Source organism: Chaetodon auriga, chromosome 12 (assembly GCF_051107435.1).
Source record: "Chaetodon auriga isolate fChaAug3 chromosome 12, fChaAug3.hap1, whole genome shotgun sequence".
Classification (NCBI taxonomy): domain Eukaryota; kingdom Metazoa; phylum Chordata; class Actinopteri; order Chaetodontiformes; family Chaetodontidae; genus Chaetodon; species Chaetodon auriga.
In genome coordinates, this window is record NC_135085.1 from 22232100 (window position 1) to 22246985 (window position 14886).

The window sequence follows — 14886 nt, forward strand, 5'->3', positions numbered from 1 at the left end:
AAAACAACGACATATTCGCGCTAAACGTTGACAGATACAGGTTCTTCCCATTAATAATGACGTCTTCAGGGCCTGCTCCTCTTCCTCTTTCTTAATTTGTAACGTGATGACAGTCTCAGCCTCAAAAAGCATCATGTGTTATATGTGCTGAACTGTTTACTCCTCTGGACTTTAAACCTGCCACATGCCCAAAAATAGCACCAAGGACATGACCTTGGTGTCCCCAGTGGTAGCTAGAGTCCTGCTAGCAGCCCCTAATGGTTGGCTGGGTGAAGGCACGGAGGGTTCTTTGGGGGGGGGGTGAAGAGCGCGACCCAGGCCAACAATCGAGTTGGCCGCAACAGGACTGCAGTGCACAGGGAACCGTGCTGTCAAAACGCAACAGAGGAATAATCAATTAAAAAGAAAGAAATGACTGAATTAAGTAAGTTTGTGCAGACAGAGACAAATGAATTCATAACATTTACATAAATGCCATATTAGGTGGGAAGCAGCGATGAAATGGCACAAGTTATGAGTCAGTGGTGCTCTTTTAATTCTGAAATTCTGTTTCCATCCACTTGTGGAAACTTGACTAATGCACACATACACTGATTTACATTTTCTTTGGCTGACTTTTAGGAAATTAGCTTTAAAATTGTGTTTTATTTTGATGCAATCACACACACTCTCAAACCCGCACTCTCTCACAATCACCGCCCACAACACACACCGAGTTTGACGGTCTCAGAAAGGTACCGGCTCGCTCTCTCATACACACCGACACAGAGAAAGTCTCAGACGCACACACACACACACTCAGACACACACCGCCGGAATTACAATGAGAATTACAATCATTATCTAGTTACGGCGTCCAGTAGCATCATCATTGGCATTCAGGGACGCTGTTGGCATCTCAGCGGTGAGGCGAGCACGCAGGCGAGCTTGGGAAAAATTAAACACACACACACACACGCACACACGCACACACACGCACGCACACGCACGCACACGCACGCACACGCACGCACGCACCAGTGATGAGAGAGATCTCAGGGGAAAATTGTCCTCATCAACATCAGGCCTTACCTCGCCGTTGAGATAGAGGAGGTCAAAGGCGTACACACACACTTGGACTTTGATCTCCGAGGCATCCACGTCCTGCATCACAGGGAAGCAACACACACACAGACACACACACAGACACACACACACACACAGACACACACACACACTTACTTTAGTATTTTTCCCTTGACAAAAATATGCAAATAGAAGCATCTTATTCACAAATCGCTACATCCAACCTTGGGACTTGTTACAAAGAGCTCTTTGATTTCTCTCCCATTCATCTTGAAAGTTAACCACTTTACCTCGCTGTCTCCCCTCTACCTTTTAACAGCATCACACCTCCTCGTTGTCTTCCTCCTCTTCCTGCTCCTCGACTCTCTTCGCTCACCTCTCCTGCTTCTCTAACTCCCACTCTCACCTCTCTTGTACCTCATTCTGTTTACTCCACTCTCGTTTAATCCTGTCAGTCTCTTGAGTCTCGACTCTGCCTTATTGCAGCATTTCCACAGCGGCCCTGATGTAAAAGTCCAGGACTTGTCCTTAACGGTGCCAAACAATATTGAAAACTGGGCCAGCTGCTCGTTAATCCATCACTACATCCCTCCTTTCTAGTTCCTAGATAGTTTCAAACTAGCGATTTTACTGAAGTCCATTTTACTGGGTCCAGTTTTCTCGACAGAGCCGCGTTTTCATCAGAGGGCGATCCCATACACAGTCCTGCCCATAGTTTTAGACTGTTCCACTGATCGACAGGCGGTAACGCACCACAAAACACAGCATGGACGAAGACAACTGCTCGCAAGTAATCACAGCTGTGAACAATGCTCCGGTTTCAGGTCTCGATACGATAAAAAACAGTGCAAATGTTTCAGAAGAAAACACACTCAACACATTTCTTCAGCTTCGTGGACACACACAGTGTGTTTTGGTAACACTGACTGTGAACAGAGACTCTGGTTGGAAGAAAACTCAACAGGTCGCCTTCAAAAATGTCTTCGCCACAGACTGTAAGACGCGTGCGTAGCGTCCTGGTCTGAAGCCGATGTCGAAGCGCCCTAAACATGCACTCTTCCTACTGGCCAGCAGGGGGCGGCTCCAATGGCAGCAAAAAGAAGATCGTAAATAATGTAATCATAAAAAACGCTGTCCATACTTCTAACAGTGGGTACAAGTGAACTGAGCTAAGAAACCAGAGGCGCCAACGTGTAAAAAAAAGACCAACTCCTGCATAATGTGGCTTAACATTCTTTAAGAAAACACTTCACCAAAATCTGAAACAGGAATAGAACGAGAGGCCTGGGATATATCTGAAACCTGAAAGATTTCTCTCCTGATTTCACCCTCTTCTCCTTCAATCCCCCGTTACTTTCCCCTCCACCCGTTAATGATGTTTAATTAGTCCGTATCGGGTTTCATCTCCTCATCTGAACCATTTCATTTCAGCAGGAGCGCTCGTGGTAGTTCAACAGTGGAGATGCTGTTACAAAATGCCAGGAGCGCAGTACAATCAGTTTGTGCATCAAACCATCACTGCAAATAATCATGAAATAGTGGCAGTAACAGTATCGAGCAAAAAATCATCAAGATAATAATTTTCAGCCATTTTCATCATCATGTTCTCATTTCTCTTCTCCTAATTTACAAAGAGGTCACCGAGCATGCAAAGACCAGGCGAAGGGAGCTGTTTGACTCTAACGTGATTGGTGTCGTGGAAAGAGGCCATTATTCTGATCAAAACTGAAAAAACACCTCCCTGACATTTGCAATCTCACACTCCCCTTCGTCTCCTCGATCCATTTGACTCCTCCATCTCGTACTTATCAATCTCCCCCCCCCTCCGTCCGCTCTTTCTCCGTCCGTCTGCCGGATCATTTCACTCTATTATCTACCTCTCCTCTACCTCCTGGTCTTTATCTCTGTCTTGTTTTCCCTCTTCAACCTTTTCAGTTCTTTCTTTCCTTCCCTCATCACCTCCTACTCTCTCCCCTTTCAACACCCCGAGCGCTTCATTCATCCTTCTCCTACTTTAATAGAGTTCTCTCCATCCATACCTTTCTCTTGCGGGTGGTGAGGACCTGGAAGGACTGGATCTGCTTCTTCTCACGATCCCAGGCCACCGCCTCCGAGTCCAGAACGCAGGACACCACAGAGTCCTTCTTCACCTTTTGAAGACAGAGACGCACCAAAAGGGAGTTATGAATGAATAAAGAGGTAAGACGCTCGGTCAGTCGAGGTGAGGAGGGCTTTTAAAGATTAAAAAAAAACCCTGGATGATATATAAGCACCGTCTGCTTTCGCAATCAGAGGATTGTGTGGAAGTTTCATTGAAGTAAATCTAACAAACTTGGAGATTTAAACTCAGGGCGAGACATAACTGGGAGCTTTTAAAAGCCACAGATACAGGCAATTAAATGGAAGACACATTCAGGCTGTTTCAGGACCTACAGCTGCCCTCAATTTGTTGCCAAATGCTTTGGAAGTCAACACATTAACATTTCTTTCCCACTCTACATTTATCGCGGCTCTTGAGCGGACATGTCTGCCGCGGCCGTCTCTCCTGCTCAACCAGTTACCTGGTAAGCGTCAAACAACGCCCCCTCTTTGGGCCACATGCCCGCGTCGTGCCAAATGTTTCACCAGAGACGTTCTGCAGTTTGCTTTTCGGTTTGTTTCGTCATTTCTGCATGTTTCCCCGCGCAGGAAACACACTGACAGGGTTTAGGCAGGGGATAAACCATCCATGGGCAGATTATATTGACGATCACCGCTGATTTTCAAGATCAGACAGAGTGGCTGCTAATTATCTGAGCCACCAAATCCTGCCGTGTGAAGCTTAGGGATGTTAATCTCCTGCATCCTGGTTAATTCGGGGCCACGAGGATGCTTCAATTGTACCACTTGAACCAGATTGAGAGCAGATCAGTGAGTGAAATCTGAAAGGTGATCAGTGAGAGCCAATCAGTTAAGAGCAAGACACATCAGAGGTAACAGGTTGTTTGTAAACAGGCAGATTTAGCAAAAGTAACCAGCTTTACTCATAAGGTCATTAGGCTAAGTAACACATTAATTACCAATTAATGTATTACTATTAATATTAGTGTGTTAATGTATTAATATCAATTCATAATTAGAAGAATTAAGGCACTCTGGCAGGCTCAGGCAAATTAGTTTTCCCCCATTAATATGCAAAATAATGCAGCAAGGTGCTGTAAAATCTAATCAGACCATCTCCTCAGTGCAGTGTTGTTGTGACGTTTCACTCTCGCATTGTTCATTTATTGCGTCTTCGAGATTGTGTCGACACACAGCCATCAATGTAATGTCAGGACTGAGGATGGAAAGTTTAATTTAAGCAATTCCGCTCATCAATTGTCTGCCGCGTTAATGATCTGCAATCGATTTCCACTGTGAAAGCTTCGTTCTAACAACTGCAGCGGCCTGTTTTTACAGCGCCGTCGTGGTAAATTAAATGTCACAAATCAAGAGTCATATATTAAGTAATCACAAGGAAATTGTTAAAAGCTCAAATTAAATACAATAAATGGTGCCATCATTTAAAAAGGGTGCGTCTTTCTCACAGCAAATGAAGCACAAACACTCAAACTTTTCACTCAATTCAACAGTTTTTCTTTTCTTCACCCAAACCTCACAGTTTAGGAAGAGGTAAAAGTGAGAAAGCAGGGTGAGACACAGCAAAGGTGGTAATAAAAAAAGAGAGAAGAGAAACTGGTTAATGAGCATAGAGAGAAAGAGGAAGATGAGAGGGGAGCAAGAGGGAAAAGAGTGAAAGAAAAGGTTTCAAAAAGAGAGGGAGGAAAAAGAGTGTGGAAGACAGATGGAGAGAGGGGAGACGGGGAGGGAGAAGAAGCAAAAAGGAGGCAGCCAGGAGCATCGACAGGCAACGGAGACAGGAGGGGGAGAATACGTAAGGAGTGCAGAGGGAGAGAGATGAGAGGTGAGAGGAGAAGAGGAGAGGAGGAGAGGAGGAGAGGGGAGAGATGGACCAAAAAGGTAAAAATCACAGACGGGCTGTATCAAAGTGGTGAAAAAAAGATAAGAGGAAGAGAGAGAGAGAGAGACAAGAGTGAACAAGACAAGAGTGAGGAGAGAGGAGGAAGAGAGGTGAAAGGAGAGCAGTGAGGAGTGAGGGACCCAACAGGTTTCATCAAGAAGCAATGAAGAAGAAAGGAGCGCCAGACGATTAGACAGAGAGAGCGCTAAGGTGAGAGAGAGAGAGACAAAAAGCTGCGTGGCTTTAAAAGTCCTGGAAAGAGAGAGAGAGCAGAAAACTGAGAAAAGAAAATGAGTGTGAGGGAAACATGAGAGGGCAGATGTGAAGAGATGAGATACAGGGTGAGAGAGGAGGAACGCTGAGCAAAGATGAAAGGAAAGTTTACTTTTTTTGGATGCTGCCATGACCTAATGCTGTTCGTCAGTAGCTGGGGGGGGGGGGTACTCGCACTGCACAGCCGTGAGGAACCACGACCGTTCAAGTCATGCTGACACGGAGCAGCTGGTTTACCGCAGGACGGCCAGGCAACATAAAAGAGGTGGTTGTGTTTTATATGAAGGTCCCTGTAATGAGCGTGAGCTAAGAAGAGGAGGAGGACGAAGACGAAGGCCGTGTGAGTCCTTATAGGATGCTTATTTCCATTATGTGTTAATGAGGCTGCGTGTTCATCATCAACACCTTTTCTGTTACATTAGACGTGTATGAGCACTTAAAAGAAACCTGTTAACAGTTCATAGCATCTTATTTTGTCGTTATTCGTCATAATTCTGTCAGATTTCCTCGTCCACGGTGCCTGATAATCAAACACTGCATTTCCTGTTACTACTGCACGATGAAAGTCTGCTGTTGGTTCGGTTTCTTTTCAGTATCTGTAGGATATTTTATGCCTTTATTAGAAAGATGACAGCAGAGAGATGACAGGAAATGAGAATAGAGGGAGATGGGAAAACAACGGCGAGTAAGAGTCCCCGACCGGCCTCCAGACGGGAACGCTGTTGTTCGTGGTCAGTGCCTGAAACTCCCCACCAGTGAAAAACTTCTCATGTGAAGCAGGAAATGTTTGGTTTGCAGCCTCAATTACTCAATAACTCCGAGCAGCAGCGATTGGATTTGAAGCCACCGAAGAGCTGACAGGTGGACGCATTTCGCTCTAAAAGCAGCCCAGTTTTAAAGGGAGACACTGTTCGGTTTGAGGGAGGGGGAGGTCCCAGAGTGCCCCCCCCCCCCCCTTCAACCACCACAGCATCACCTCGTGCTGCGAGGCCACAGTGGCGAGATGAACACATGCTGCACTGAGCCCCTGAAAAAACAGCCGACACGGACCCCCGTGTCATCCAGGCAGACACTCAGCTTCAAACTCCAGCTGCAGCCTCGCAGGCGGCACCATTTTTTTTTTTTTATCTCCGTCTCATCTTTACCCAAGTTTGAAAATGAGGGAGCGGGGTCACCAGGTGCCTCATTCCCAAACTCTTTCAAAGTCTCGTCCGCATTCATTAATGAGGAGCTTCACACAGACGATGCAGGATGATGGAAGGCAGCAAATGTTTACGTGAGAAGCTGAGAGGCATCATGTGTATCCGCAGGACGAATGAAACGCAGCAGAGATTTCCTCAAACTGAAATTTCTTTTGGTTGGTGTTTCAGCTCAGAGGACTTCTTACAGTAAGTCGTAATAAGTGTGAACCGTCTACTAAGGATGGGTTTGACCTGAGAAAAACAAGCAGAAAAGCAGAAAAACAAAAAAAACACCTCTGGATGATTTTGTGAAAGAGGTCGCTGAATTTCTTTGGAGAAATAAAGACGTCGCTTCTTTTGTTGTTGTTTTTAAGCTGAACGCAGAGAGGAATTCAACGCAGGATAAACACACCTATACGCTCCTATTCAGTCAAGTTATAATGTACCTCTGAACAAATTCTAGCAAAGGGAACCATTAGCAAAACGCTCCGACTATTTTGAGAAATTATCAGATTCATTAGTTTGCCCTGATGGGAATTTCTTTTAATATTATTGACATTTCAATAATGGCTGCGCAGTCGACAAAGTCTTGAAAACAACAACAGTGAGTGAGACGGGAGAGCGCGGAGGCTTGATTGCAGCTCCTTACCAAAGCAGAAAAATACACTCAGCAGGTGCCGAGCTAGCGAGCGCGCTCAGATAACCCCAGGCCAACTGCCAACGCTTCAGGTAGAGGTGATCTCCTTCTCTCTCCCCACGCAAGCAGAAGCTCGCTAATTAGATAAGCCTACCCACGGCTGCAATTTGAATTTTAACGACCGGTGTTGTTAGCATCCATTAGAGAGATGAAGTTTCATGACAGGATGGTTGAAAATTTCTATCCTCTGTAAATTAAAACAGAAGTGTAACGGGCAGTGGTGACTGAAGGAACACATAAACTTGGAGGGGGGGGGGGGGTTCAGATGGAGGCAGAGAGGAGGAGTGGGCACATGGAAACCAGACAGGTGAGTGACAGGATGAGAAAACGAGGCCAAATGAAAGACAAGAGCCAGCGAGATAAACGCGTGCAGTTGTTATCCGATGTAAAAGGCCCTCATTCGACAGTCACGGCTCAGACCGGCTCGCCGCTCTCCCACGGGCCGAGCTGCGGCGCTCGGCGCCTTCAAGTGTTTTACCTTGGGAATGCGAGAGATGATATCGGGGTATTTGCTGGTGTTGTCTTCCTGGTTGCGGCTGAATATTCGAACCTCACCACTCTCCAGGATGTGAATCTGTGGGTAGAAATTCAACGTGATCAACAAAACAGAGAGAAAATGTGAAGAAACTGACGTTAAACTGCTGATGTTCATTGAATAGAGCTGAGATTTGATGGTTATCTGAGAGATGGATGTGACTAATACATGGAGTGAAGGAGGGAGGAACAGTTTTGTCTTTTGAGATGTCACTGAGTCATCATAAGGTCATAAAGTCTCAGCCTCAACCAATCAGAGCCTGGCTTCTCTCCAGGTACTGATCTATGATCAGTGAGGATTGTTGATTGTTGAAGATCTTCAGTTCACTTTGACATAACAGGAAGAAAACCAGGAAATGCTCCCATTTAAGAGCCTGAAACCACAAAATATTTGGCTAAAATTAGCTAAACCGTCTATCAACTAATCAATTAATCGATAAAGCTTTTCAGTCTACACACATACTGCCCGATACGATTTGGCATCGGATACCGTTATTTTAATATAAACCAATCCAGTACATTTATATCTATGTATTTACTCGCTACATTTTGTTTTACAATCAATGTTTAAATCAAGCTTCGTGTCGCTTTACATAAAAGAACGATCGGCGTCTCCTCCACAGAGCGAGACACACTGCTCATTAATCAAACACTGGCACTGGATCGGCGCTCCGTTCGGGCTGATACCCAAAGCCCGAGGCCTGAAAACGTCGGGCCGGTGCACCCCCACGTCTAAGGTTATGTGGCACAGACCCATGTTCCTCATAGCCTCCATGTTCTGTTTGTCCATCGTGTGATTGTCTCTGTCCGTCTGTCCTGGATGAGGGATCCCTCCTCTGCTGCAACTTCTCTTCTTTTTCTGGGAGTTTTTCTTCATCGAACTGAGGGTCCGTGATTACAGGGTGTCAACTTGAAAAGTATAAATTAGGCATTAAAGAACTCAATTACCATTCTCTCAGTGGCCGGCTGAAGCTTGGCTCACTGATAATGTGAACCATACGACACTTGTTGTCTCCATCTTGCAGTCAGTCTTAATCTGTTGTCCTCTGCGATTCATTTCCTTTCATTTTCTTTCTCTAATCATTTGTCCTTTCTTAACGAGGACTGTGGCCGACAGCCATATGATTTGCAGTGGTCTCATTTACTCCTGTGTGTGTGTGTGTGTTGTGTGTTGCACCATCTTGTGCACAGTATTTGTTAGCATGTGCCTTCTTTGTGTACATTAACTTTAAAAAATGTGTTGTTTTGTTGCATTTTTAGGGTTCGTTTTTAACACTTGGCCACGGACAACAAATAACTTTTGCTTATTAAAGTTTTTCCTTTTCCATTGATCAACAAGCAGGTCTGAAAAATAAAGTCAGAAAATGGGAAGAAACACACACACACACACACACACACACACACACACACACACACATGATGACTTACTTGACTGATTAGATGGGACACACACTTCCATGAATACATAGTTATTTTGATTCATCAAATGCCACACACGCACACACACTCTCACAAAATCTGAAAACACACACACACACACACACACACACACACACACACACACACACACACACACACACACACACACACACACACACAGAGGGAGTGTTTAACTTTGATGGCGTATCATGAGTCCCTCTGCTGGCTGTTTGAGGTAAAGTCCACTGCAGTGAGACCAGAGAGAGAGACAGAGAGAGAGAGAGAGAGACAGAGAGAGAGAGAGAGGGAGAGAGAGAAAGACAGACACACAGACAGACAGACAGAGAGAGGGACAGAGGGACAGAGACAGAGGGGAGGGCAGGGAGGGGGGAGAGAGAGCAAGTGATAAGAGTGAGAGAGGAGAGCAAGAGGGAGACAGAGAGCTAGAGACAGACAGAGCTAGGGAGACAGGGGAGAGAGAGAGAGAGACAGGAGATGAGAAAGGGGGAGAGAGAGAGAAAGAGACTGAGAGAGGGAGAGAGAGAAAGACAGACACAGACAGACAGACAGAGACGGGGGGGTGGGAGAGAGAGACAAAGCTGGAGAGAGACAGAGAGGGAGAGAGGCAGAGAGAGAAAAAGAGACAGAGAGCGAGGAGGAGGAGGAGGAGGAGGAGGAGGAGGAGGAGGAGGACGTCATGTGGCTCGCCCGCTCTGTCTGCATCCTCTGTTTCTGTTTCTCTCTCTTTGCTCATCTCTCTTCTTCTCAATTCAACTCAGTTCAAAGGCACTTTATTGGCATGACTGTCCAAAATTAACAATACAGCTGGAGGGGTTTACATTACAATCTCTCTCTTGCTCTGTCTCTTTATGTCTCTCTCAAATTTCCTCAGCCCCGCTGCCGTCTCCCCCAGTGTCTCCCTGTGTTCGTCTCCCTCTGCCTTTTATGTGTCTTGCCTTCACCGTCCCTCGCCTCTTTCCTCACCCCTCTCCATCCCCCTCCCCACTGGTCCACCATGGCAGAAGTAGCCTGCTCTGCCTACGGGCCCACAAGCTGCACTACTGCGCATCTTAACAGCACAAGCACAGGCACACGTGCACGCTCTGTACCAAAACGCCATGCATGCGAACACACAGCCGGTCACAGAGCAGCAGTACCTCACTCTCAAAGACCACAAACGAGGTGCACAAAGGCGCCGTGTGAGCATATTAATTTCAGCAGGCATACGGTGCCAGACGCAGTCACACTGTCGCTTTGCCACCTACATGCGCACAAACACACCTGTGCACGCTCTCCGTCATACTTGTACTCGCAGGTGAAGGCCGCCTCGTCAAACTTCTTCATCACCTCGCCGACACCCTTGGTGGGGTGAGCCAACATGGGCCTCAGCGGTACACCTGAGAGAAGAAAGGTGGCGAAACAAGTAAGGAAAGTTAACAGTTAAACGCAGCAGGACACCAACGCAACCAGAAGAAAAAACATGTCGTCATGCATTTTTCATGAAACACAGACAGTTGAGAAGCTAACCAAATTAGCACAGCGCACGTTCGCCACTTTTGGTGTGTGTGGAGGGGGGGGGGGGGGGGCTGTCGCTAACAGGCCTCCAGGTTATGAAAGAGAGTCAGATCTCAGATCAGTTTGCAAAAAAAAAAATATCCCTGAAGCTGTGAAATTAGCTTCAATGACACATTCCCACATGAGACATCAGCATCACACCCACAACTGTCTCTGTGACAAAACCACAGTTGAAATTAGTTTGTTTGTACTCTCATTTGGCCGTAATATGAAAGTTCTCTGATTCACGTCCCCCTGGGCGGCGCTGCTAAGTTAATCTTAAAAAGAAGCAGAGGAGCGATATAATGAAATAGACCAGAAAAATTCCCTTAATTGCAGCTTAGAGAGCGCAGAGCCAGATATGAAAGGACAGTAACGTTTTGTCCAAACTGGCTGGTCTCATCCAAAAATTCAGCAGCTCCTTTAACATTTGAGAACAGAACAGGCGAAGAATAACGATTGTTTACCTGCCAAAATAGCTGCTAGATTCGTCTAACTGACCAACAAGGGCCAATTTAGTTTCCCAATTTAGTAGCATTCAGATGGTGGCTGGTATTAATTTCCTACTTTGGTGCCAAAGCTCTTTGTCACAAATAGTTTGACAGCAGTGTAATTGGAAGCTAATCCTTAGTTTAGCGCTACCTTTTATCTTTCTGTGATAAATGACTCAACTAAAATAACCGACTCCCCTCCACTGAAAGGATCGATAAACACACACCAGTCACCGTGTTGGATCTCACAGCCTTTCTGCATCCTGATTGGCTGCTTACCTGGAGTGAGCTTGCAGTGATTGGGCAGCTGGTCTATGCCCTCTTTGAGCAGAACTGGGATAAGGACGTCGTAATTGGGCATCTCGCTGGACGGCAGAGCAGCGTGAGGAGCGAGTGCAGGACGAGGCGGCGTGTTTGGGAAGAAAACAAAAAAGAAAAGAAAAAAAAATAAATCAATATCATCCAAAATGAAAGTGAGCAGAATCAGCGAGGCAGGATGAGGGACAGGGCTTAAGGGGGATGAGGCATCGTAGTGGTGCCGAGGAGAGACTGCAAAGTGAAACGAGGGGTTTGTTTAGGCTTCACTTACCAGTAAGTCTGTTTGAGAACGAGACTCTTCTCTTCGATCCAGGCCCGCCTGCTCTCAGCGCTCATCCCCTTCCCCGCGTCGATCACAGCGGGAGGGAAACCTGTAAGGAAGGTGGGAAAAAATGCATTTCAAACAGATGTGTGCAAGTGTTTGAACATTTGTATGACCGAACATTTGCTGGATGAAAGTTCGGAGGCACTTCAAAGGCAACGGGAAATACGCGAGACGTGCAGCGCTGCGGTGACGTACGGCTGCTCGGGAGTGTTTTCTACAAGACTGGACGGCGGCGCTTCAGCCCCACCGCGCTCAAAGCCGTCCGGATCACATCAGCGCCAAGGCCAAACGAATGATTTTGTTTCCCAGCTCGACATTAATAATTACGATATATTTTAAATATGACTGAATACTAATTAATCTAAATAAATTATTCATCGTAACGATCCACTTCAGGCCCACAAAGAGTCTGCTCTGAGTTGACCTGTCTGATTAAATAAATAAATAAAAATGTTGAGAAAAACATTTCCACACCAGACCACAGATCAATGCAAATTTCCCCACCGAGCCTCTGGTCTAATTGACTCTTATTAAAGCATACCTCCAGTCGTGAGTAAGCCACGAATACTAATAAGTCAGGAATGAATTCATTCAATTTGGTGTAGGTGGCGTCGGTGAGAGACAGAACTTCCTCCACAAAGTCAGGAGCTCAGCGACATGTTGGTGAGAAGCCTTCACGTGCCCAGTGAGACACCTCGGGACCGCTCCTCCTGTCTTTCTTTAGTTCAACATGTTTCAGAAGGACTTATTTAGACGTGTATCACCACATCTGACTGGCTGACACATTAACTGTTTCACATGTCGACACCTCATGAATGCAGAGAGGAATTAACACTGTTTTAATCAGTCCGCTATAAATACCGGCTATGATTACTCCCTCTGACAGCCCACCTTCTACTTTCGTGTGACCTACCAGCTGTGTTTGTATTTACATTTGATCATGAAATAAATAACAATAACAACTCTGCAGTGGAAACGAAGACGGAGGACAAACTCCACCGTCCTTAATGCGAGCAAAAACACATTCTCAAATTTATCCGCAATTAATGAGGTTTCAGCAGTCAGAGTCAGACCAATCGAGTGGAGATCTTCCAAACTCGCACTCGTTTTAGCATGAAATTCCCCCATTGTGTTTTTCTGGACAGCGTTTCCTGGCTGAGCTGTGGTGCAGGGACTGTAACGCCAAGAGGGACTAAAAAAAAAAAAAAACTTTACTTTGGAAGGTACCACATGTCCAACTCAAGCTGCTGAAGCCGAATGTTAACTTCACATAAACTTTGGGATATATTTTTGCACAGAATGAGGACGGTGGATTCTGTAGCCCCTCACTTACACTGGAATGACTTCAGGAAGGGATCTTTAGATGTATGAGTGCCGGTGTGAACAGGAGGAACTGGTTCAGTGCACGCACAGGTACCTGACCGCTGTTTTCAAACAGACATTGTGCAGAAATGGTGAACCTGTCCTTTAAAATCCAAGATTACCTTGTCCAGGGGGCGTCAGGCACACAGCCTGGCTTAGCGCTGATAGGACGCTCTGCTCAGCCAGGCCTATCCTCAGTTTCCCAGCCAGGGACCTGTCCGTCAAAACCACAAGACCAGCAGCTGTCAGCGCCCATTTGCACCCACAGCACATGACAACAGCTGCACGCAAGGAGTTAAGAGGGCACCGTGATATCTTTGTGTCTGCGCACATGCGGGCGCGTGTGCGGCTGCACCTGTGGTCAGAGGCCGTCTGTGTGTGTGCGTGAGACAGTGTTATTTTACCTGACTATGTAGCGGGCCTCGGAAAGGCGGCACGCCACAAAGAGGCCTTTGATGATGTCGATTTTCTTATTCATGGCCTGAGGCGGGCGGGAGGAAATTGAGATTCACAGAAGAAGAGCGAGAGGAGACAGAATGCAAAAAGACTGAGGTCACCAGCGAATACAAACTCCAATGTGTGGAAAAAAAAAAAAAAAGAGACCCGGCAGCAACGGGGGGTTGAGAAAGGAAGTAATTGCTTGAGAGATTCCAGCCAGGTGACGACTTATTCAACGGCCGTTAAATTACCCTCTTCCCTCTGAAGTAGACTAATAAACTAATAATTCCTTGTTCGATACACAATCACGTAAATGCTTCCTTTCTTTTCCCTCCCTGAGCCCAAAACTGAGACTTCAATAAAGCGAAAACAATATTTGCCCGAGACTGCTTTCCCCTAATGAAAATGTTGCTCTGCGGCTCACCGAGTTCCCACTCATGCTGGCAATTTCCTTCAATTTCCTGAACACGCCCCCTGCTGTCAGACTGGCCGGCTGGAACATCATCCGCTGGTTGCTACGGGAACTCTCGGCCACAAGGCCCAAATCTCCCTTCTCCTGCGCCTCCGCCTTGATTTTGTCCAATTGTCGCCCTGGAAACAAGAGCGAGACGGTAAATGGTGGTCGCCTGATCAGCGGAGAAGGGCGACGTTAGCAGTTGGGCTGGGAATGCACGAGCAAATGTTTGGGTGCAGAGTGTGTGTGTGTGTGTGTGTGTGTGTGTGTGTGTGTGTGTGTGTGTGTGTGTGTGTGTGTGTGTGTGTGTGTGTGTGTCTATTACCCGTAGCTTGAGCAACAGCTTTCATCAGCACCATCTCTCCAACGCCAAGTTCCATCCCCAGGTGGGCAGGACCCAGCTGGTTCAAACACAGGTACACACAGCACAGCAGGTCATCTGGAAAAACACAAACACACACACGCGCACACACACACACACACACACGTGATTAGACAGAACACATATCTGACATACAAACAGAAAACCCCAGACATGAAGGCAGATTCCTCCAGAGAGACGCACACAACAACCTGAGATAGCGCTGATCACTCGCAAATACACAACCAAGGACATATGGACACACACAGTCAAACACACGCCAAGACACACTCTCACAAACACACACACACACACACACACACAAACACGGACAAACAGACACACACACTCTTAAGATATCACCAAACACACTCAGACTAAAACATGATCACATCCACTCGCAGACACCACCAG

The 14886-nt window shown here is 46.4% G+C and overlaps 1 protein-coding gene across 1 annotated transcript in view; it reads right to left on the bottom strand.

Moving 5' to 3' along the window:
• Positions 1-14886, bottom strand: part of lig1 (ligase I, DNA, ATP-dependent) — a 41889-nt gene that overhangs the window by 14846 nt on the left and 12157 nt on the right. Inside the window, exons 11-20 of the mRNA XM_076745696.1 lie at positions 14437-14550; positions 14082-14248; positions 13624-13700; positions 13342-13433; positions 11804-11903; positions 11494-11579; positions 10451-10566; positions 7695-7790; positions 3105-3215; positions 1072-1143 (exon numbers count right to left, since the gene is read on the bottom strand). Coding sequence (XP_076601811.1) covers positions 1072-1143; positions 3105-3215; positions 7695-7790; positions 10451-10566; positions 11494-11579; positions 11804-11903; positions 13342-13433; positions 13624-13700; positions 14082-14248; positions 14437-14550 — 1031 coding nt within the window. The remainder of the gene's footprint in view (positions 1-1071; positions 1144-3104; positions 3216-7694; positions 7791-10450; positions 10567-11493; positions 11580-11803; positions 11904-13341; positions 13434-13623; positions 13701-14081; positions 14249-14436; positions 14551-14886) is intronic.